The sequence below is a fragment of the Spermophilus citellus genome (genome assembly GCF_964194105.1).
Source record: "Spermophilus citellus genome assembly, chromosome: 3".
Lineage (NCBI taxonomy): Eukaryota > Metazoa > Chordata > Mammalia > Rodentia > Sciuridae > Spermophilus > Spermophilus citellus.
The window spans coordinates 137,650,417-137,674,335 of record NC_138184.1 but is presented as its reverse complement, the minus strand read 5'-3'; the positions used below and the strand labels follow the sequence as shown (position 1 = coordinate 137,674,335).

The window sequence follows — 23,919 nt, the reverse complement described above, 5'->3', positions numbered from 1 at the left end:
TGTAGATCGTAGCCAACTTTTTCTTCTATCAGACGCTTTGTCTCTGATTCGATATCAAGCTCCTTGATCCATTCTGAGTTAACTTTTGTGCATGGCGAGAGAAAGGGATTCAGTTTCATTTTGATGCATATGGATTTCCAATTTTCCCAGCACCATTTGTTGAAGATGCTATCCTTCCTCCATTGCATGCTTTTAGCCCCTTTATCAAATATAAGATAGTTGTAGTTTTGTGGATTGGTTTCTGTGTCCTCTATTCTGTACCATTGGTCCACCTGCCTGTTTTGGTAGCAGTACCATACTGTTTTTGTTACTATGCTCTGTAGTATAGTTTGAAGTCTGATATTGCTAAACCGCCTGATTCACACTTCCTGCTTAGCATTGTTTTTGCTATTCTGGGTCTTTTGTTTTTCCATATGAATTTCATGATTGCTTTATCTATTACTACAAGAAATGCCATTGGGATTTTAATTGGCATTGCATTAAACCTATAGAGAACTTTTGGTAATATCGCCATTTTGATGATGTTAGTTCTGCCTATCCATGAACAGGGTATATTTTTCCATCTTCTAAGATCTTCTTCTATTTCTCTCTTTAGGGTTCTGTAGTTTTCATTGTATAAGTCTTTCACCTCTTTTGTTAGGTTGATTCCCAAGTATTTTTTTTTTTTGAGGATATTGTGAATGGAGTGTTTTTCCTAATTTCCATTTCAGAGGATTTGTCACTGATATACAGGAATGCCTTTGATTTATGCGTGTTGATTTTATAACCTGCCACTTTGCTAAATTCATTTATTAGCTCTAATAGTTTCTTTGTAGACCCTTTTGGGTCTGCTAGGTATAGAATTATGTCATCTGCAAATAGTGATAATTTAAGTTCTTCTTTTCCTATTTTTATGCTTTTAATTTCTTTCGTCTAATTGCTCTGGCCAGTGTTTCAAGAACTATGTTGAACAGAAGTGGTGACAGAGGGCATCCCTGTCTTGTTCCAGATTTTAGAGGGAATGCCTTCAATATTTCTCTGTTTAGAATGATGCTAGCCTGAGGCTTAGCATAGATAGCTTTTACAATGTTGAGGTAAGTTCCTGTTATTCCTAGTTTTTCTAGAGTTTTGAACATAAAGGGATGCTGTACTTTGTCGAATGCTTTTTCTGCATCTATCGAGATGATCATATGGTTCTTATCTTTAAGTCTATTGATGTGGTGAATAACATTTATTGATTTCCGTATATTGAACCAGCCTTGCATCCCAGGGATGAATCCTACTTGATCATGTTGCATAATTTTTTTGATATGTTTTTGAATCCGATTCGCCAGAATTTTATTGAGGATTTTTGCATCTAGGTTCCTTAGAGATACTGGTCTGTAGTTTTCTTTCTTTGAAATGTCTTTGTCTGGTTTAGGAACCAGGGTGATATTGGCCTCGTAGAATGAATTTGGAAGTTCTCCCTCTTTTTCTATTTCCTGAAATAGCGTGAAAAGTATTGGTATTAGTTCCTCTTTAAAGGTTTTGTAAAACTCTGCTGTATACCCATCCGGTCCTGGGCTTTTTCTTAGTTGGTAGTCTTTTGATGGTTTCTTCTATTTCTTCCATTGATATTGGTCTGTTTAGGTTGTCTATATCCTCCTGACTCAATCTGGGCAGATCATATGACTTAAGAAATTTATCTATGCCTTCACTAGCTTCTATTTTATTGGAGTATAAGGATTCAAAATAATTTCTGATTATCTTCTGTATTTCTGAAGTGTCTGTTGTGATGTTGCCTTTTTCATCCCGTATGCTAGTAATTTGAGTTCGCTCTCTTCTCTTTGTTAGCATGGCTAAGGGTCTGTCGATTTTATTTATTTTTTCAAAGAACCAACTTTTAGTTTTGTCAATTTTTTCAATTGTTTCTTTTGTTTCGATTTCATTAATTTCAGCTCTGATTTTAATTATTTCTTGCCTTGTACTTCTTTTGCTGTTGTTTTGCTCTTCTTTTTCTAGGATTTTGAGATGAAGTATGAGATCATTTATTTGTTGGTTTTTTCTTTTTTTAAGGAATGAACTCCATGCAATGAATTTTCCTCTTAGAACTGCTTTCAATGTGTCCCATAGATTCCAATATGTTGTGTCTGTGTTTTCATTTATCTCTAAGAATTTTTAATTTCCTCCTTGATGTCTTCTATAACCCATTGATCATTCAGTAACCTATTGTTCATTCTCCAAGTGATGCATGAATTTTCCTCCCTTCTTTTATCGTTCATTTTCAGTTTCATTCCATTATGATCAGATAAGATGCATGGTATTATCTCTACTCCTTTATATTGTCTAAGAGTTGCCCTGTGACATTATATATGATCTATTTTTGAGAAGGATCCATGTGCTGCTGAGAAAAAAGTGTAACTGCTTGATGTTGGGTGGTATATTCTATATTTGTCCATTAAGTCTAGGTTATTAATTGTGTTATTGAGTTGAAATATTTTGTCTTCGTTGTCTGATGTTCTATCTTCTAAGTGATCTACTCTGCTGGTAGTATTCTCAATTGAGTTTTTAAGTTGGTTTATTGCTTCCTGCATTTCTAGGATTTCTATTTGTTTGTTTTTTATTACCTCTATCTCCCTGTATAGTTGATCTTTTGCTTCTTGGATTTGTTTATGTAATTCATTGTCGAAGTGATCTTTCATTGACTGATTTTGCTGTCTAATGTCTTCCTTGAGACTCCAGATCATCTGAAGCGTGTATATCCTGAATTCTTTATCTGACATTCCATCTGCTGCAGCTATTACCTCTTCTAAAGTTGAGTTGACCTGCATTGCTTGTGGTCCTTTCTTTCCTTGTCGTTTCATACTGCTCACGTTTCTTTCTGCTTGGTGAAACTGTTGTGCTTTTGAAATTGTCCCCCTATATATTTATATTGCTCTTGTATAGTTGAAAAGTCTCCCTTGCAGGGCAGGCAGCAGCTGTGCTCCTCCTCCAGTTGGTGTGACGTGTCTACCACGCCCGCGGACCCCTGGGGCTGTTCTGGCAGTCGGTCGCAGGTCTGCCTACCTTGCAGGTGCGGGCGGCGGCTCTGCTCTGCCCTTACACCAATTGGGGTGACGTGTCTACCACGCCGGGGGGTTGCTGGGCCTGTTCCGGGCGCGGGAGGCGGCTCTGCTCTGCCCCTACTCCAATTGGTGTGACGTGTCTACCACGCCGGCGGGCCACTGGGTCTGTTCAGGGTGCGGGCAGCAGCTCTGCTCTGCCCCTACTCCAATTGGGGTGACGTGACTATCACGCCGGCAGGCCTCTGGGCCTGTCCCGGGCCTCTTCTCTGACCCTCCTCCAAATGGTGTGACGTGTCTACCGCGCCTGCGGACCACTGGGCCTGTTGTGCCGGTCGGTCGCAGGTCTGCCTACCTTGCAGGCGCGGGTGGCAGCTCTGCTCTGCCCCTTCTCCAATTGGGGTGACGTGACTACCACGCCCGTGGGTCGTTGGGTCTGTTCCGGATGCGGGCGGTGGCTCTGCTCTGCCCCTACTCCAATTGGTGTGACGTGTCTACCACTCCGGCAGGCCGCTGGGCCTGTCCCGCCGGTCAGTTGCAGGTCTGCCTACCTTGCGGGCTCGGGCAGCGGCTCTGCTCGGGCCCTACTGCAGTTGGGGTGAAGTGATACCACGCCGGCGGGTCGCTAGGCCTTTTCCGGGCGCGGGCGGCGGCTCTGCTCTGCCCCTACTCCAATTGGTGTGACGTGTCTACCACGCCGGCAGGCCACTGGGCCTGTCCCGCCGGTCGGTCGCAGGTCTGCCTAACTTGCGGGCTCGGGCAGCGGCTCTGCTCGGCCCCCACTGCAGTTGGGGTGAAGCGATACCACGCCAGCGGGTCACTAGGCCTGTTCCGGGCGCGGGCAGCAGCTCTGCTCTGCCCCTACTCCAATTGGTGGGACGTGTCTAGCACGCCGGCGGGTCGCTAGGCCTGTTCTGGGCGCGGGCGGCAGCTCTGCTCTGCCCCTACTCCAATTGGTGTGACGTGTCTACCACGCGAGCAGGCCGCTGGGCCTGTCCCGCTGGTCGGTCGCAGGTCTGCCTACCTTGCGGGCTTGGGGGGCAGCTCTGCTCAGCCCCCACTGCAGTTGGGGTGAAGTGATACCACACCGGCGGGTCACTAGGCCCACTCCGGGCACGGGCGGTGGCCCTGCTCTGCCCCTACTCCCATTGGTGTGACGTGTCTACCACGCTGGCAGGCCACTGGGCCCGTTCCGCCGATCAGCCGGTGGTCTGCCTACCTTGCGGGCTCGGGCGGCAGCTCTGCTCAGCCCCTACCGCAGTTGGGGTGAAGTGATACCACACCAGCGGGTCGCTGGGGCTGTTCCGGACGCGGGCTGCAGCTCTGCTCTGCCCCTCTGGCCCCCACAGCACTCAGCAGGATCCGGACCGAGAATTAGTCTCCGCGGATTCCTCAGCCCTGGGTCAGAGCAGCTCCGGGAGCCAGAACTGGGCCGCTCTGGGCTCCGTGCATGCTCTGATAGGAGCAGGCTCCAAGAAGCAGCCTCCGCGGGCTCTTTAGCCCTGGGCCAGAGCAGTTCTGGGAGCCAGAATTCGGCCGCCCCGGGCTCCGTGTATGTTCTGATAGGAGCAGGCCCCAAGAAGCAGTTTCGGCGGGTTCTTCAGCCCTGGGTCAGAGCAGTTCTGGGAGCCAGAACCCGGCCGCTCTAGGAGTCTGGAATTTTGATATGTGGTAGGAAAGGATGCCAACATGACCATCCCCCAGTAAAATCCTTGGGCATTGAAGTCTCTATAGTTTCTCTGGTAGATAATATTTCATGCATTTTGTCACAACTCATTGCTGGAAAATCTAAGGGCATCCCATGTGACTCTGCTAGTAGGGAAATGTTAGAAGTTTCTACTTGGTTTCCTCCCCAATCCATGACTTGTGCCTTTTCCCCGTCACTATAATAAATAATTGTCATGAGTATGACTATATGCTGAGTCTTGTAGCGCTTCTTAGTAAGTATCAAGCTAGGAAACACTGCAACACACTCAAAAACAGTCTGCAGCACAGAGGTTCACACTTATGATCCCAGCAGCTCAGCAGGCTGAGGCAGGAGGATTGTAAGCTCAAAGCCAGCCTCAGCAACTTAATGAGACCCTGTCTCAAAAGAAAAAATAAGAGCTGGGGATGTGGCTCAATAGTTAAGTGCCCCAGGGTTCAATCCCTGCAACAATAATAATAATAAAAAAAAAAAAACCAAAAAACCCAATCTTCACTCTGAATTTGCTCACCAACCCACATTCAGATCCATCAGGAAAGAGCAAAAGATATACTGCTTCAAGATATCTGAGCTACAATTCTGATTACTGGCTGAACACTAATTTATACAGACAGGAGAGTGACATCTAGAAAGTCAGGCTAAAAAACAGTAATAAAACAAAAACAAAAACCAGAAACATTCTATCACTGAAGTATATACATCCCCAATTATTTTTCAAAATTTTATTTTGAGACAGGGTCTCACTGAGTATATACTTCAATGGTAGAATATTTACCTAGCATGCTCAAGCCTCTGGGTTCAATCCCCAGTACTGGAAAAAAAGAAAGAAAGAAAGAACTTATAAATAAAAATAAAATAAAATATCCCGGTTTTAGAAAACTTAGTGAGACATGCAAATGAATAGAAAAGTCTGATACATATTCAGGAAAAAAATTCATCAATAAAAACTGACTCTGAGGGCTGGAGATATAGCTCAGTTGGTAGTGTTTGCATCACATGCATAGGCCCTGGGTTCAATCCCCAGTGCCTCCAAAAAAAAAAAAAAAAAAAAATCAGTGACTCTGAGAAGGCTCAGATATTATACTTAGCAGACAAAAACTTCAAAGTGGCAATTACAAATTACAAATATGTGAAATTTTAAAAATCACATTAAAAATTAAAACATTATGCTAATGACTCAGAAAATAGCAAATTTCAAGAGGAAATAGAAATTTTGATAAATGAAAACTCCAGAGTTAAAATGTATAACTGAAATGGACACTTCACAGGATGGGCGGAACAGCCAGTGTCAAAAGGCAGTATAATCAATAAACTTAAAGACAGGTTAATAGAAATTATCCAGTCTGAAAATTAGAAATAAAGAGACTAAAGAAAAACAAACAAGCTGAGAGTAAGGTGCACGCCTATAATTTTAGCTACTTAGGTTACTGAGGCAGGAGGATTCCAGTTCAAAGCCAGCCTGGGCAACCTAGCAAGACCCCTTCTCAAAATAAAAAATAAAACATGGACTGGGGATGTAGCTAAGTGGTAGAGTGCTAAGACACACCCCAGTACCAAAGTAAGTAAATAAATAAATACCGGCAGACAGACAGAAAATAGAGGAATATTAAGCACATAAACATGTTAATGGAGACATTAAAAAATGAACAATGTTTGAAAAAATAATGACCAAAATCTTCCTAATTCAAATAAAATATTGTAACTTATAGAAATTCAAAAAAATCTAGAAAGATGAACAAAAGATCCACATTCAGACATATCGTACTCAAACATTTAAATGTAAAAGAGAAAGAAAATCTCGAAAGCAACAACAGAAAAACAACTCATCATGTATAGGGAAAATACTGATTGACTTGATATTATTTTATTAACTTCATTAATATTTATAAGATAATATTAATTGGCTTCTCAGAGAAAAATGGAGGTCGGAGTTCTGAAAGAAAATAACTGTCAACCAATAATCTTATATATAGCAAAATGAGTCTTTAAAAATAAAGGTAAATAAAAACATCAGAAGAGAAAAAAAAAAAAAAACTTTGAGAATCCACTGCTATAGACCTGCCTGACTAGAATTAGTAAAGGAAATTCCACAGGCTAAAAGAAAATGAAATTGGCAGTAACTCATGTTCACAGGAAGAAATTAAGTACAATAAAAATGGCAAAAATGTGGATAAATACAAAAGGCAATATAAACACTTTTGTTCTTTCAATTTCTGAAAGACACAAGATCATATAATGCAATAATCATAACTATGTTCTTGGCACTTACATATAGATGATGTACATAATAGTACATACGAGTGGGGAGAAAGTGGAGATAAACTTGTGCCAAGGCACTATATAGTTTTCCTGAATTAAGTCAGTATTAGCCTAAAATAGATTGTTATACATTAAGATGCATATTATAATCCCTAGACCAACCATAGAAAAATAACTAATGAAGAGATACCTGCAACCATGTTCATTCATTGCAGCACTACTAACAACACCTCAGATATGGAAACAACTTAATTATACACTTAAGGGTGAATGGATGAAGATATGGTGTGTGTGTATAAATGTGTATGTATGTATGTATACACAATGATAATAAATGACAATAGCAACGGTAATATAAAATAACAATGATAACAACAACTAATATTTATGAAGTACTGACCCCATGTTATTCTGCACAAAAACTTTATACTTATTGCCTGAGATCTCACAAGTAAAAACAGGACAATTAGGATTTAAACCTAGGTCTGTCTGACACCAGAGCTCACAAACTTAAAGGCTGCACTTTGCTGAAAAGAACAACTGGTTTACAAAGCAGAAGCTTTAAAGCCTCTAGAAAGTTACAAAACAGAAAACTTATCATTTTAATTTTTCTCATAGTCAAACATCAAAGCAAACAAAACCTCTATTAATAAGCCTAACTTAGACTAAATTACCTACAATGGCTTATAAATAGAGCATTCACAACATTGACCAGAAAACTCAAAGTGGGAGCAGTGAGGATCTCCAGTTGAGGCTCTGAAGATAGCATCTTTATCAGTTACAAAAGGGGATAATTAAAAAGTCAGAGGCTCCACAGACCTTAAAATCTGGGCTTTAATATCTACTGTTTCCTTGCATTAAATATTTAAATATTTGTGATGTAGAAGATATAAAAAGATACAAAAGAATTATGCCAAGATTAATTCTGGAGAATAAAAACTATAGACATAATCACATTTGCTTTCTATCATATTAAATAATAAAAAATGGGTGAATAGACTTCACCTAGAATTAGGTTTAAATAGTGGCACTTTAATAACTCAAAAATTTCATTCTCAGCCTGTTTTGAGTCTTCTCACGTCTTTTAAGTTTAAGTGAAAACTTACATCATCTGCAATCCCAAAGATTCTAGATGTCAAATATTTGAGTATAATGGTTCCAAACAACCAAAGACATCCTTGGATAATCTACAAAATAAGTGAATAAATAAATAAATAATTTAAAAAGAAACAAAATGAACTTTGATGCTTCAAATTTTATAGCCTAAAGCTTTAAATGTCTCTAAAAGAAAATGCTGCAAAATGTATCTCAATTTTAAATAAAGCATGGTGCTCCAAAACGAGGGACACTAGCTACAAGTGAAAATATATACTTACAATTTTATTAACAAAAATTAATTACTGGGGCTTTGTATGATTCTCCTTCTATGGAGATTACTTATACATGTGCCATTTCTCAAAAGAAATGTGGATAATAAAACTGGAACTTTTTACCTATCCCAGACTAATCTTAACTTGCTTCATGCAAAGGGAGGATCATGAAATGAAATCTATTTCCATGCATATATGAGTTTGTCGGGATGAACCCAACTACTACTATTATAACCATAAAACTTTAATAATAAAAAAGTAAAACATAAAACCAAAATATTTTAAAGAAAAAAACATATGCATAAAAATAGACTGATTCTTACCCATAAACTAAGCTCAGACACATTTATTTTCACAAAATGTGGTTTCAATGCCAGCATGCCCTGAATAGAGAAAATAATAGTTAATAGAATTTCAAGAAACAAATAATTATTCTAAATAGACTCTTAAGCGTCTAAGATTCAGCACACTGTTGATTTTCCACATAGTATTACTATATACTCATTTCTGTAGTCAGTAATTTCAAAACATAGCTTTATTATATCCAAAGATTAGGTCAGTTAGTAACTCTGCAAAATTGAAAACAGAATCACCAGGTAGAAATTTCTAGGATTGTTTTTACATATCTGATTTACCTAAGAACCAAGAAGCAAGTAACAAATGCAGAATTTTAGGCAGCAGTCATATAGGCATAAGATTTTACTTAAACTAAAAATTACTGGCTCCTGGGAGCACAAATGTGATTTTACTGGATCAACTAAATACTTCTCTGACAAATAAAGTCTTTCCAAGTACATGAACTCCCAAAGTATATCACCTTTAGAGAACAAAACCTAATTGAAACTTGGCAAATATAATTAGATACCAAAACACATATATTTGAACCCAAATTGAGTCATTTCAGAAGTTTTCTGAGCATTTGAGAAAAGTGATACAATTCAGGTTTCAAAATCATTAAATACAACAATACACAGGCAAATATACATAAATATACAATATTCTATAACTGTTACTATTATTTATATACCATGTAGAAAGTACACATAAATCTGCTTAATTCATACCTAAGACAATGTCAGTGTCAAGCATCTAGCAGTGTACCTGACACACTGTCGAAGGTCAAATGAACTCAAAAGAAATTTCTTACAAAATGAATTTAGATGAGATTGTATTCACATGCAATATTCAATTACATGACTTCCCTGTACACAAGTACAAGGAATTATATATTTTTTCTTAAGGAACAGCAACATTTGCTAACTTAGGCAGGTAATTTATAGAAGTGAGTATAGTGTCACATTTCCTAATTATTGAGTATACTGATTTTAAGAACTAAACTCATTACTGCCAAAAGCACAACAACTCAGTTAATGACTTTTGTTGAAAACACTGCATAGAACATGCTATTGATTTTCCACATAGTATTACTATATTATATTACTATTTTTGTGGCTAAATACACTCAAGTCACACATCTAAAAGGGGTAGGAGCCCAGATTAGGAAGAGGAATATTTTTTGAAAATGGGCTTTTTTATAATTATTATTTGTAAAATGGGATAAACATTAGGAGCTACAAATGTATTGATGGGTTCTAGTTTGTAAATAATTATTATTTGTACAATGGGATGACAACATAGGAGACTCCAAATTTGTTAATGGGTTCTAGAAATCAAGAAAACCAACATAATCTAAAGTAATTTAAATGATTACTCAAAAAGTAGAACACATTCCAATTAATACAATGCAATATGCTTTTGTCTTCAAGAAACTGGCCTATACTAAAATGCACATATTTTAGATATAAGGAATAACTTAGGTTTTGTTTTGGCTGCTGATGGGAGGGGGGGTAACAGTCACTAATAAGGCATTATGTAAAAATGTGAATATGTAACAGATGTGATTCTGCAATCTGTATTTGGGGTGAAAATGGGAGTTCAAAACACAATTTGAGTCAAATATATGAAAGATGATATATCATGAGCTATGTAATGTTTTAAATAATCAATAAAAAAAAAAAAAGAATAACTTAGGTTTGCAAAACACTGTAATAGTGAAACCCATGGGAAAAAAAGTCACAACTACCTCTGGAAGAGATGACTTCTTATTTAGAATGAAACTGAAAAAAAAAAGAAAGAAAAAAAGAAAAGAAAAACAAACTTGTACCCTCATGGATCCCAAGCCAGTGACAAAGAAACTGATACCACTAAATTAAAAAACAGCCAAGGAACACTTACCCAAATAATTACCAAAGAGGAAGCGTAATAGGATGTTAACAACATTGAGTTCCCAAACATCAAAACAAAACAAAGTGCAAGAGAAATCTGGAAAAATCCAAAAAAAGAAATAATTAATTCAGAGAATCACTGATTCTTCATTGTGAAAATTGCATATGTCCATGATAAGCAAAATTCAAACCGGAATATATAATAAAAACAGCACATCATACTGTGCACAATGGTTTTCATGCATTTTTCTGGCACTGAAATAGATGTAATACATGCTCTGGCTCACATCTATTTTATATTTTGTTTAAAAGCCACAAATGAGAATCTATTCATAAGGTAACTATGTTTTGCTTTTACTCTTACTATGTTTCAGAGAGTTTTACACATTAATCCAAGCCAATCTAGTTTATTCTGTTTAAGAATAGAGGAAAGAACCAAGTGTGATGGCACAGGCCTATAATATCAGTGACAGGAGGCTAAGGCAGAAGGATTGCAAGTTCAAGGTCAGTCTCAGCAATTTAGCAAAGCTCTAAGCAACTTATTAATAACCTGTCTCAATAGTAAAATAAATTACAAATAAATAAAAAGGTCTGGGGAAGTGACTCAATGATTAAGCTCTCCTAGATTCAATCCCTGGCACAAAAATAAATAAGTAAATAAAATTTTAGAAAATTTTGTGTTCACTCTATAGATGTCCCACAATTTATTTAACTGGTCCTCTGATTATTGGCTTTCAGTTCTATTTTGTTTGTTTTTCCTATTACAAACATGCTATGATAAACATCTTTGAGTATACATTTTATGTGCAAAATACATTTGTAGACAAATTACCAGAAGTAGAATTGATGGATCAAGGATACACAAATCTGAAAAACAATACTGACAAATTGCTTTATCAAATGATTGTACCAATTTACAACCCCAGTAAGAGGATAAGAGATTTCCTGTAGATACATGCTCTGGCTCACATTATCTTATTTTGTCTTATTTTTTTAAAAAAAAAAAAAAACTTTCCAACCTTATAAGGTAAAAAAGTTATGTCATTGTTTCATTTTCCTTTTTTAATTTTTTTTTGGGGGGGGGGGTACTGAGAATGAACACTTTACATTTTAACACTGAAAGACATCCTTGGCCCTTTTCAATTTTTTCTTCTCCTAAAATTTTAAGACAGGTTCTCATTGGGTTTCTGAGGCTCTTGATTAAGTTGCTGAGTCTGGCCTTGAACTTGCAACTTTCTTGCCTCAGCCTCCTGAGTTGCTGGGATTATAGGTGTGCACCACTGTGCTGGCTTTCTCATTCTTGAAATAGTAGAAAAGATACAGCATCTTGTTCCTTATTCCCTGTTTATGTTGTTTTATGTGTGTGTGTTTGAATTGCTTATTCCTAGTGCAAGTGTTTCTCCAATCAACTTGCAAAGTTTAGGAAAATAATATACACTTATGGCCAAGAATCAAGCAAAACAATGCCAAGAAAATATGATAGTACTGAAAAAGGAAGCTCTAAATGTCTCAAGAAATATTGGGGTTGAAGTTAGTAAAATATACACTAACTTACTTTAAAAAAAAAAACTGAAAATTATCTTAACCATTCATTGATCAGAATTGGCATATAGGCTTTTACTGAGATAAATGTCTCAGAGTCATTAAATATGAAAAACATAATTCTGGCTTTGTTTTCAAAATTATGAAAATTAAATCACATGATCTCAATTTCAATCACCAGTTGGAGCCTCCAGATGTAAAGGACCAAGTGCTTCAGAACCTGGACTAGAAAGTAAGAAGATCAGAAGGAAGGAGTTGAATAGGGAGTATTGAAAGGGGAGAATGCTAATAATAGAGGAAAGAGCTCAGAACGGAAAAACAACTTTAAACAATTTGTTTTCCTAATTTCTCTTAGCAGTGTTTTGTTGCTTTGATTGTATGGTCAGGATTCTAACAGTAGCAATGGAGAGTAGTGATTATACTCTGGACATATTTGGAAGCTAGAACTAATAGTTGGATGTAGGATGTACAGGAAGAGGAGAAAAGGAGAAAAGCTTTTGGCTTGAGCAAATAGAGGTGAAATTTTGTCCATAAAAAGAGAGAAAATATTTTGTGAGAAATAGAGCTTATCAGAAAAACATAACAAAAAAATCTCAGAGGATTGGTGTAGGCAGGTATTATGTATGAGGTGTAAACCGATTTTTGTGTATCAACTTTGTATCCTGATTCTTTGCCAAATCAAGGTATAAAAAGAAACAGAAGACATTAAAATTGGAATGAAAGCAGTAAAATTATCTTTATTTACAAATAACTGTATTTAATATGGAAAGAATTCTAAAGGCTGCACAAAAATATTGTTAAAAATTCAGCAAAGTATCAGGATACAAAGTCAACACATAAAAATCAGTTGAATTTCTGTACACTAACATTGAACAATCTGAAAAGAAAATTTAGAAAATAATTATTTTATAAAAATGCTATCAAAAAGAATAAGATACTCAGTAATTAACTTGACTTAGGAGGTACAAGATTCATAAAATGAAAGGTACCAAACAATGCTGAAATAAATTCAGAGGACAGAAATAATGGAAAGACATCCTACGTTCATGGATTAGAAGACAGTATTATTAAAATGTTGGGAGAAAATATTTGCAATTATATATATGATAAGGGTTAATATCCAGAAAATGCAACACACACAGAGACACAGACACACACACACAAATCTATTCAAAAACAAGCAAAGGACAGAAAAATGTATAAGTTACCAAGAAGCCCTTAAAAAGTTGCTCAATATAACTAATTATCAGGAAAATGTAAACCAAAACCAAAATCAGAGTACTGCATATAAGAAGCTTACTGAGAACAAATAAAAACACTAGCCAACCAACAATTCTTTTTATATCTGACAGAGAAGTGAGATCACAGGGCAAACGAAGGCCAAAAGGGGAGAGACAGACAGACAGGTAAATACAGAAAATCACAAAAAATCACAGTGGAGCAGGAAACCATGAATAGACCTCTTTTGGGAACCAGTGCAGAGGCAGGAAAACCCAAAAGATAATTGATGAATGCTGGAGGCTCAGTATGGACAACTTTGCAAGTTAAAAACTCTAGTGAACCTAGTCATGGGGAGGGCCTACAGTTTTGTTTTATTTCCAAGAGCTCTACTGCTTCTTCACAATGACTATCAGAGGAAAATCCCTTTGTGTTTATGACAGAGGAAACGGGAAAAGTTCCACTTTGAGCATTTCATTCATAGAAAGAAACTAAAACAATTCTCTCCACTCACTTCCAGAAGCAGAGGAAATATTTCCTAACTCATTTTATGAGGCCAATATTACTCTGAAACTAAATCAGAAAATAACATTACAAGAAAACTATAGGCCAGTATTTCATGAACACAGATGCAAAAACTTCAACAAAATATAAGCAAATTGAATCAAACAATGCACATAAAGAATCATACAACATAACCAAATAAAATGTATCCCAGGTAAACAAGGATGGTTCAACATTCAAAGACCAATTAACATACTACTTTATATCCATCAATGGGTTTAAGAAGAAAAATTACATGACCAATCAATGCATGCAAAAAAAATTATCTGACAAACTTCAATACCCATTTATCATAAAAACTCAGTAAACCAGGAATAGAAGGAAACTTCCTCAACTTAATAAAGAAAATTAAAAGAATTACAGCTAGCACATACTTAATGGTGAAACTGAAAGCTTTCCTATCAAGATCAGGAATAAGGCAAAGAGGTTCCTACCCACTACTGCTTTTCAATATCATACTAAAAACCCAAGATAATTCAGTAAGAAAAGGAATAAAAGGTATAAAACTTGGGAAGAAATAAAATTGTATTTGCAGATGACATGATTATTCAACATAAACAACAAAATCAATATTCAAAAGAATCAACAATGAACTACTAGAACTAGTAAGGGAATAATGCAAGGTTGCAGGATACAGGTTATTGTACAAAAGTCAACTGTTTTCCATATGCCAGCAATGAACAAAGTAGAATTTGAAATTAATAACACAAAAAGTTAAAAAGTGTAAATATCCAACAAATATGCAAAAGATCTGTACAAAGAAAACTATAGAACACTGATAAAAAATATCAAATTAAAGTTAAGTAGATGCAAAGATATTCCATATTTATTGACAGGAAGACACAATATTGTCAAGATGTCAGTTCTATCCAACTTGAGCTATATATTCAACAGAACCATAGTCATTATTGTAGCAAGTTATTTTACAAATATTAACAAACTGATTCTAAAGATATATGGTTATGGAAAAAAACTCAGAAGAACCAACACAATATATAGAAAAATTATATATATTTAGAAAACTCAGAAGACTGACACTACTTGATTAAGCTTACTATAAAGCTAGACAGTGTCAGTGTCAGATTGGTGAAAGAACAGACAAAGGAACGACTAGACAAACAGACATCAATGGAACAAAGTATACAGTCTAGAAAAAGACTCACATGAATAAGTTAACAGATCTTTGACAAAGGAGCGAAGATAATATAATGGAGCAAAAACAGTATTTTCAACATATAGTGCTAGAACAAGCAGATATCTACATACCAACTATATATCTATCTAGACATAGGCCTTAAACCCTTCACAAAAACTAATTCAAAATGAACCACAGATCTAAATGTACATCACAAAACTATAAAACTCCTAGAAGTTAACAGAGGAAGAAACCTAGATGACCTTAGATACAGTTATGAATTCTTAGATATAATATCAAAAATATATTCCAAAAAAAAAGAAATAATTAATGAAATTAACTGCATTAAAATAAAAAAAAATTCTTACTCTGAGAAAGTCAATGTAAAGAGAATGAGAAGCCATAAAATGGAAGAAAATATTCGAAAGAGACATATCTGATAAAAGACTGTTAACCAAAATATACAAAGAATTCTTAAAACTCAACAATAATAAACAACCCAATAAAAAAATGGCCAAAGACCTTAACAGATACCACACCAAATAAGATACAGAAATGGAAAATAAGCATATAAAAAAATGTTCATCCAAACTGAAACAACAATAAGATACCATATACATCTATTAGAATGGCTCAAGTCCAAATTCTAACACCACCAAATACTTGCAAGGATGTGGAGCAATAGGAATTCTCACTTGTTGATAGTGACAATGTAAAATGGCATGGCTATATTGGAAGACAGTTGGGCAATTTCCTAAAAAACTAAATATACTCTTAACAAACAATCCAACAATTACTTTCTTTGGCATCTACCCAAGTGAATTATAACTCTATGTCTACATAAAAACCTGCAGGCAAATGTTTACTAAAGCTTTATTCATAACTGCCAAAACATGGGATTAACCAAAATGTCCTTCAGAAGGAGAATGGATAAACAGTGATGCATCCACATAATCAAAATGCTATTCAGCACCATGAAGAAATGAGCTATCAAAACTTGGAGGAAACTTAACTGCATTTTACTAAGTGAAAGAAGCCAATCTGAAAATCTATACACTGTGTGATTCTGAATATATGGCATTATGCAAAAAGAAAAACTAAGGAGACAATAAAGAGATCAGTGGTTACTAGGAGTAGGGGGTGAGAATAAAGTGAATAGGCAGAGCACAGAGGATTTCTAGGGCTATGAAACTATCTGTACAAAACAATAAGGGCTGGAAAGATGGGAGAATAAGGAGTTGTTGTTTAATGGGTACAGAGTTTCAGTTCTGCAAGATGAAAAGATTTAAAGATACAGACTGGTGATACTTGGCAAAAATACACGAATGTACTTACTTCTTCTGAACTATATACCTGAAAGTGCTTAAGATGGTAAATTCTGTTACATATATTTTATCACAATTTTTTAAAGTAAAAATAATTCTTTTGTGGGCAATCTATATTTTTATAGCTATAATAAATTGACGATTCCACTGCCACAAATAAAAAATAAAAAATTAATTAAAAAATTTTAACAATACATAAAATGAATTGCTTTACGTAACACCTTCTATTAAATTCCTAAATGTATATTTAATGATGTTTGGTACTATGAATCAAATTTTTAACTCATTTTCAAGTTGTTCAATGCTAATATGAAAATAGAATTGATGTTTGCATATTGATCCTATATCCTGAGTTATGTTAAACTCATTGGTTTTAGTAACTCTGTTATAGATTCCTTGGAATTGTCTACATACATTCCATGTCATATGCAAATAAATATATTACTATTATTATTAAAAAATAAAGAAAAGAAATTGACAAACTATAAAGTAATAGTGAACACAGAGAAGTAAATCACATAACTATATATTATTTACCTAAGAAGGTTCACCTACAAATTAAATCTGCATAAGTTCAGTAATTTGATAACTACAACTTTTGAGTCAAAGCACTCAGCTATAGTTGCCTATGTGACCACATGATTGTGTAACTCTCAACATTTACCATTTATTCTGATTTGAAAAAAAATGTATTAATTGGTTTGGAAAAATAATTCGCCAAATATATATGAAAGTTTACTGTTGGATCCATTCACCAAAAGAGATGTAAAAATCCTATAGAACAAATCAAATTCAACCATATATATATATATATATATATATATATATATATATATATATATATATATATATAAAAATAAAGTATCTAGCCCGGAAAAGCAAGAGGTTTTTTGTTTTGTTTTGTTTTGTTTTTAAATGTTAGAAAAATCAGTTAATGTGCCTGGCACAGTGGCTCACACATGTAATCCCAGTGACTCAGGAGGCTGAGACAGGAGGATCTCGAGTTCAAACCCAGCCTCAGAATTTAGGGAGGCCTTAAGCAACTCTGTGAGAACCAGTCTCTAATAAAATATTAAAAGGGTTGAGGATGTGGCTCAGTGGTTAAGTGTCCCTGAGTTCAATACCTACAAAATAAAAGAAAAAGAAAGAAAAGAAAAGAAAATCAGTTATGGCATATTTGCCATAGTAGCAGATTAAGGAGGGAAAAACAGGATCATCTAAGCAGATGCAGATTTCATGAAACTTCATATTTACTAAGTACATTTTAAAGTGCTCAAAGCATGATGAGGACAAGATAAAAGGAGAAGCTGGTCCAAACAGTTGGACAAATACGGAACAATGTGAGCATCAACATAAAAGCAAAAATAATGGATTATACTGCTCTGAATAAAACAGATAGCATTTTCTCTTGAATATAAGAGAAAAACTGATAGAAGGTTTGAATGGGAATATCATAAAAATGGAAACACAAAGGTCCATAAACATAAGATGTTCAGCTTTACTGAGAGAAAATGTAAATTAAGGTCACTAGATACCATTTTATACCAACCAGACAGAACAAAAAAAAAATTTTTTAAATGTAGAATAATATGAGCTGTTATACATTGCTATTTGAAGTAGTTTGATCATTTTAGAAAAATCATTTGGTATTTATGGAGTTGAACATGTGCATAATTTACCACCCAGCAAGTCTACTACAGGGTAAATACTCCAGAGGAACTTTTTAATATATATGCCTCAGGAGATAAGAATAAGAATACAATGTTATTCATAAATGAAAAAAAGAAGCACAGGTGGTAGAGAGGAAAGAATCTAAATATCCTTCTGTAAGAAAATGGATAAATTGTACTTTATTCATACAATGGAAAACGTAAAGCAGTGAGCAGTGAAAATATCTGAACATCAATATAAATCTCAGAAATTTGAGTAAAAACATGATTCTCAAAAGAAAAGCATTTACACAAACCAAACCCATGCTAATATTTAATAATAAAAATATATATTATTTGGGTATACATACAGAGTGTATTTTACATACAGAGTGAAGTTTAAAAGGAAAGCAAGCTTATAACAATTTAAAGAGTGAGTACATTTACCTCTCAGAGAGGTGAAAGATATTTATAGGTCACACAGGACTTCACAGTAATGACAAGGTTCTATTTTTCATTTAGAGGACAACCTCATAGTTGTTAATTTTGTCAATGTGTTCATAACCATAACTTCCCTACACTTAAATGTTTATCGACTACTATAGAGAATAAAAAGCAATAATGGCATACCACAATAACATAAAGATCATCAGAAAGCACCATATACATACATATATATAAATTAATAATAGAAGACAAATGTTTTTAAAAGATAATTCATCAACATCAACTCGTCAGTCTTGGGACCTTTGCTCTGGTTGCTCCACCAACCTAGAATATTCTTCTCTGTGGTATCTATTAGCTACCTCCCTGTCCTCCTTCCAATCCTTGCTCAGTTTCCTTCTTCTTAACGTGATGCAACCTGACCACTTTACTTGATACCTGGATCTTATATCCTGTGACCCTGGCACTACTGATCTGCCCTATCCTGATTTGTTTTCTCTTTAATCCTTATCATCCTCCAATATGCTAATTTACCCTTTTAGCACACTTATTATTTATTCTGTCTTCTCTCCTTCCTCACACTACTAGAAGACCAGCCACATGAATGCTAGAGCCCATAGTTCTAGTCACCCACCTGTCCAACATGCATAGTGGTAGATGCCCAGTGAATGAATACTTCATTTTACCAGACAGCTCTCCACACATAATATACTACTGTTGCATATTTCTTTCATGAATTGCTTTTATTGATAAAGTATAAATTAGATACATCCTCAAACAGATACTATGGCCAAAATTAAAACTCTCTGGGTGGCCTATGTAAAATGAGGTCTGTCAACTATATTACAGTGTTTGAACAACCCTTATCTTAGTTATAGAGTCATTTTACAACTAGTTTCAACAATAAACGAATTAAATATTAGTCAGAAGTTCATCTTAAGATCAAACAAAACAAAAACAATTAAAATTCATTACCATGTGTATATAAATGATCTTCCGTAATTTATATATATCAATATACCCCACAACATATACTGCAAATAATGATGCAATCTGAAATTTAAAAAGAAATTAAGTTAAAAATAAAAATAATATACATATGAAATAAATAAGTATAAAAATGCAGGAAAATAATTTTGTTGCCTTAAATTTATTTATAGTTACACAGAAAGTGAGATTATGATTTTCCTTTATCTCCCAATTTATTATTGAGTATGGTCAATATATTAACTTGGCAAATTGTGCTTGATTTTCTTCTGTCATATATAGCTCACATGAATTATTTACTTTGTGGATCATCCAAAAACAACACTCATTTTTATATCAGGTTGACTATCATTAACATGTATAATTAAAGTACTCTGATCCATAAAAAATATGAAAATGTAATTATAACATATCCATTAATACATAATTGGGGAAGGTACATTAAGACTCAAAAATAAGCAATACATGTTTATATAAAAATAATGATTTCTGATTTTTGTCACTCTTCACAAGTATCTCCATTAGTGTTGTATTTCATTAGTATAAATATTCAAATATCAGTTATAATGAAATTTATTAAATTTCAAATTAAAAGGAGTACTTTCACTACAAAGGTACTTTTAACTTTCCAATTTGAAGAAAATTGTACATTATTAATCAAGAATTCTATTAGAATTATTTAGATGGATTGATTAAATGATGACACTGTATCTCTTATAAAGAGGTCTTACGTCAGACAATGCCTCTCCACCCTTCTTCATGGAGAAAGCCATTCAAATTAAATCCCATGCCTCTCCTACCACACATACATAGCAAATTGAAACAGCTAAATATTTAAACATATAACTTAAATTACAATCTTTAAGGATTTTATCTCCAAATAATCTACAACAAACGTTCCTATTAGTAAAAACAAACAAAATAACCACCACCACCAAACCAAGATCCAAACCAAGATGTCTCTTCTTTTAGTTACCCATGGGGAAACCATACTGCTTAAAAGTGACTAACAACAAACACTCCCTCACAGTTGTTATTCATATTATTTTACTTCATATAATAATAACTCTAGGGGAGTGTGTGTTGTTATTCAACATAAGAACCACAGAGGCATGTCAACTCCCCCCACTACAAACACACACACACACACACACACAAAAGGAAGGCCATCTTCACTAACTGAAAGCAATGGGGAAAGTAAGATCCTTTTTTACTCCAAAGGCTAAGCAATATATAGAACACCTCCATGGTAGAATCTTAAAGAGATGATCTCAGGGATAATTTAAATAAAAAACTAATGTAAAATGTCATCAAACCAAAGAAGGTAAAGGAGTCTAAAAGATAAGATGAAAGGAAGAAGTAAGTACAAATCAGGTATATTAAAAAAAAAAAAAAAAGATGAACGAATCTGGCTAAGTACTGGGTACTTTGTTGAGTCTTAATAAATTACCCTCATCTGATCCTAACCACAACCCAATAAAGTGGGTTCTTTTATTTTCTCTATTTTAGAAATGACAAAATTGAAACTAAGAAAAGTTAAGTTTTTTGTCAAAGTCAAGCAGCTAATGAATAGAATTAGGACTCATATCTAGGTCTGACTTCAGTACTGAAGCAACACATTCCAAAGAATATTAAAAAGCAATTCATCTACTGCTTTATACAAATATGGCTAGCATAATAATAAATAAGTAGGAAATGGGAAGAAAATGAATACATAATAGCTACCTTGTTTTATATGTCAATATTTGAAAAGAAGGAATGAATACATGAAAAGGTGATAAACTGCAAATTGGGAGGGGAAATTATAAAATATGAACTTCATTAGCTATTTATCCTCTTATCCGATGTAGTTATCCTACATGTAAAAAATATGGCACTATGCATAAAAGTAACACATTTTACTTAAGAGAAATACTATAGTTATTTAAAAGAAATAATTAAAATTATAATATTAGTTCTCTCTTAAACCCACAAATATTGAGTAACAAAGATAAGCCATTTATAAAATGGATTAATAAATGCATTTTTCTAGTAAGTAAATAATACTCATTAATAAACAAATCTTGCACATTTCCTTACTCTGAACTTTCTTTAAAACCATTAAATGAACATTTTAGGACTTAGAATCATATAGGAGCTCAGTTATAATGTTATACAAATGAGTTCACTTAATCAAATGCTCTAAGCTTAAATCACTTTAAAAATATAATCACCTTACCTGAGTAAGAAGTACAAACTGAGCAAACTGCCATGGAAGCATGAAAAATATATTGGAAATGCAGAGCGCAATCAAGCTTCCTCTATAAAGTTTTGTAGCCCTTGAAAAGGTAAAATAAATATCAGTAAGTTTAACAACAAAAGAGTCTAGCATGGCATCCAACCACCGCAAATTAGAATCTCCAACATGATGTGTTATAACACAAACTGAACATAAAATGAACCAATGGGTTAGAAATTATATCTCCTGACACCCAATTACAACAATTTTCTGTAAAAAGTAAATGTCCATTTATTACTGTAAAAACACAAAACCCTGTCATGGAACTGCCCAGGTTAGTACAGAAACTGATTTTTTTTTCCAACACTTAAATGTTGATTCAATAGATTCATCAGTTGGAGAGAGAGACGATATCTATGAAAAAAATGACAAAAAGTGGAATATTCTAAATTCTATATAATATATATATACAAATGTTGAAAGAATTCAGAATCAGAGCTGAGCAGCTGAGAAGATTTTGTGAGGATGTACGATAAAAGTTGGTCTTGTACTAGAAGAACATAGAAAGAAAACTAGAAATGGAGGCAAAAGTGGGGCAGGGGAGGGCAGTTCTGGAGCCATCTTTAGAAGATTCACATTGATACTGACTTGTGATTTGGGAGAATTTGGGGAGGGTGAGGTGATTCATCTTTTTTCCTAAATCTGAGCCAGTGCAAAGCCCCTAAATATACCCAACATTCTTTACAGAAGTAGAGTGTGCACATAACATACCAAGGGTAAGCAGCTTGGACAGAAGAAAGCAAACCTTCTTGGGTTACAACCCCCTGGTGCACTGAGCATCACCATAGAATGCCTTTCTTCACTTCTTCAAATAGCCCTTCCTCAAAGGACATTCCTCTCTGCTCTTCTAACCCAACTGAAGTTATTTTTAAACTCCAGGTAACCTAAATGAATCACAAAATCAACTAGATAAAACCCAGCTTTTTTTTTTTAATGTAGACATTTAGAGGGAAACAGAATAGATAAGACTGCATCCTACCCAAAACGTTTTGAAAGTTTCTTAGATAGAAATTTCTTTACATTTCTCTACAGCTTTTTAAAATTTTTCCTCTTTCATTTTTTTTCCCCATGATGCTTGTCATGGAACGCAGGGCCTTGCACATCCGGACAAACACTCTATAACTAAGCTATACCACTGACCCCTCACTATTGCTTCTGGATACTAAACAGTATTTCCATTTTATGGGTAACAAGAGACATTAAAGATATCCAAGTAGAATTTAATACTAATCTGGCAGTTGGTACAGAATGCACTGGAGGGGGATAAGAACAAATAGAAACCAATGGAATTCTAACTGGTGATGTATGATCAATACACCACTGACCCAAGACAAGAGAAATGAAAACATAAATATTGCCAAGAATAATGAAGGAAAAACTAAGACTGTGCTGTTATTAGGTGGCTGATAAAAAATCCAAATTTCTAAAAATACTTAAAAATTCAAACCTGGACAAAATTAATTTGTTAAAATAAAATATGCAGCTAACCTTACTAATAATTGATTACCAGCATTTAGGAATAGTTTCTTTTCCAGTTTTATCACAGTTCCCTCTGCACTGCAGTATATTTCAACACAGCTCAGCTGCTTCTTGCTCACCCAAGCCACTCACCCAACCTCCCTCTCATATTATCAGATTTTTTACTACAGATAGAAACCAAGAAAACTAGAGGAAACAACTATCCTTCCAAAGAGGAAAGGAATCAATAATAAAGATGAAATACCAGAAGATGTGGACAATCAGTAGAGATGAAGTCATTATTCCTCAAAAGAAAGACAAGAAGTCTGCCAAGGATCCAGAAAAGAGGATGTGGTTTCCCAAAGTGCAACTGTCACTTCAGGAAAATAAAAGTAGAGCCAGTCCACTTCCAGCAACCAGTCACACCAGCCATGCTAGGTAAGTAGGGAGTCATGCCAACAAGAAGAAAAGAAACAAGGAAAGTTGCCCCCTTAACTGAGAGCTGCCAATGAAGGTGTTAAGGAGGATCAAGATGATGATGAACCAGCACTGGCAAAAGCAGCATAATGAGGAATATGAAAAGAAAGACATCAACCAAGATAAAAACAGAGTATGAAGATTTCTTATGATTTATTTGGAAGACTAAAGGAAGAGCTTGAAACAGAAGTCCTTGGAGAACAAATCAAGAGAAGAACCCAACATTAAGCAGCCCCTGATGCATGAAACAGCAATTGGAGCAA

The 23,919-nt window shown here is 34.9% G+C and overlaps 1 protein-coding gene across 2 annotated transcripts in view; it reads right to left on the bottom strand.

Annotated features, from left to right (window-relative positions):
• DPY19L1 (dpy-19 like C-mannosyltransferase 1) overlaps window positions 1-23,919 on the bottom strand; it is a 109,165-nt gene that overhangs the window by 24,592 nt on the left and 60,654 nt on the right. For both annotated transcript variants that reach the window (XM_081284687.1, XM_081284686.1), the window contains exons 9-13: window positions 21,662-21,761; window positions 19,432-19,509; window positions 10,590-10,676; window positions 8,678-8,737; window positions 8,091-8,171 (exon numbers count right to left, since the gene is read on the bottom strand). In XM_081284687.1, the coding sequence (XP_081140813.1) occupies window positions 8,091-8,171; window positions 8,678-8,737; window positions 10,590-10,676; window positions 19,432-19,509; window positions 21,662-21,761 (406 nt within the window). The remainder of the gene's footprint in view (window positions 1-8,090; window positions 8,172-8,677; window positions 8,738-10,589; window positions 10,677-19,431; window positions 19,510-21,661; window positions 21,762-23,919) is intronic.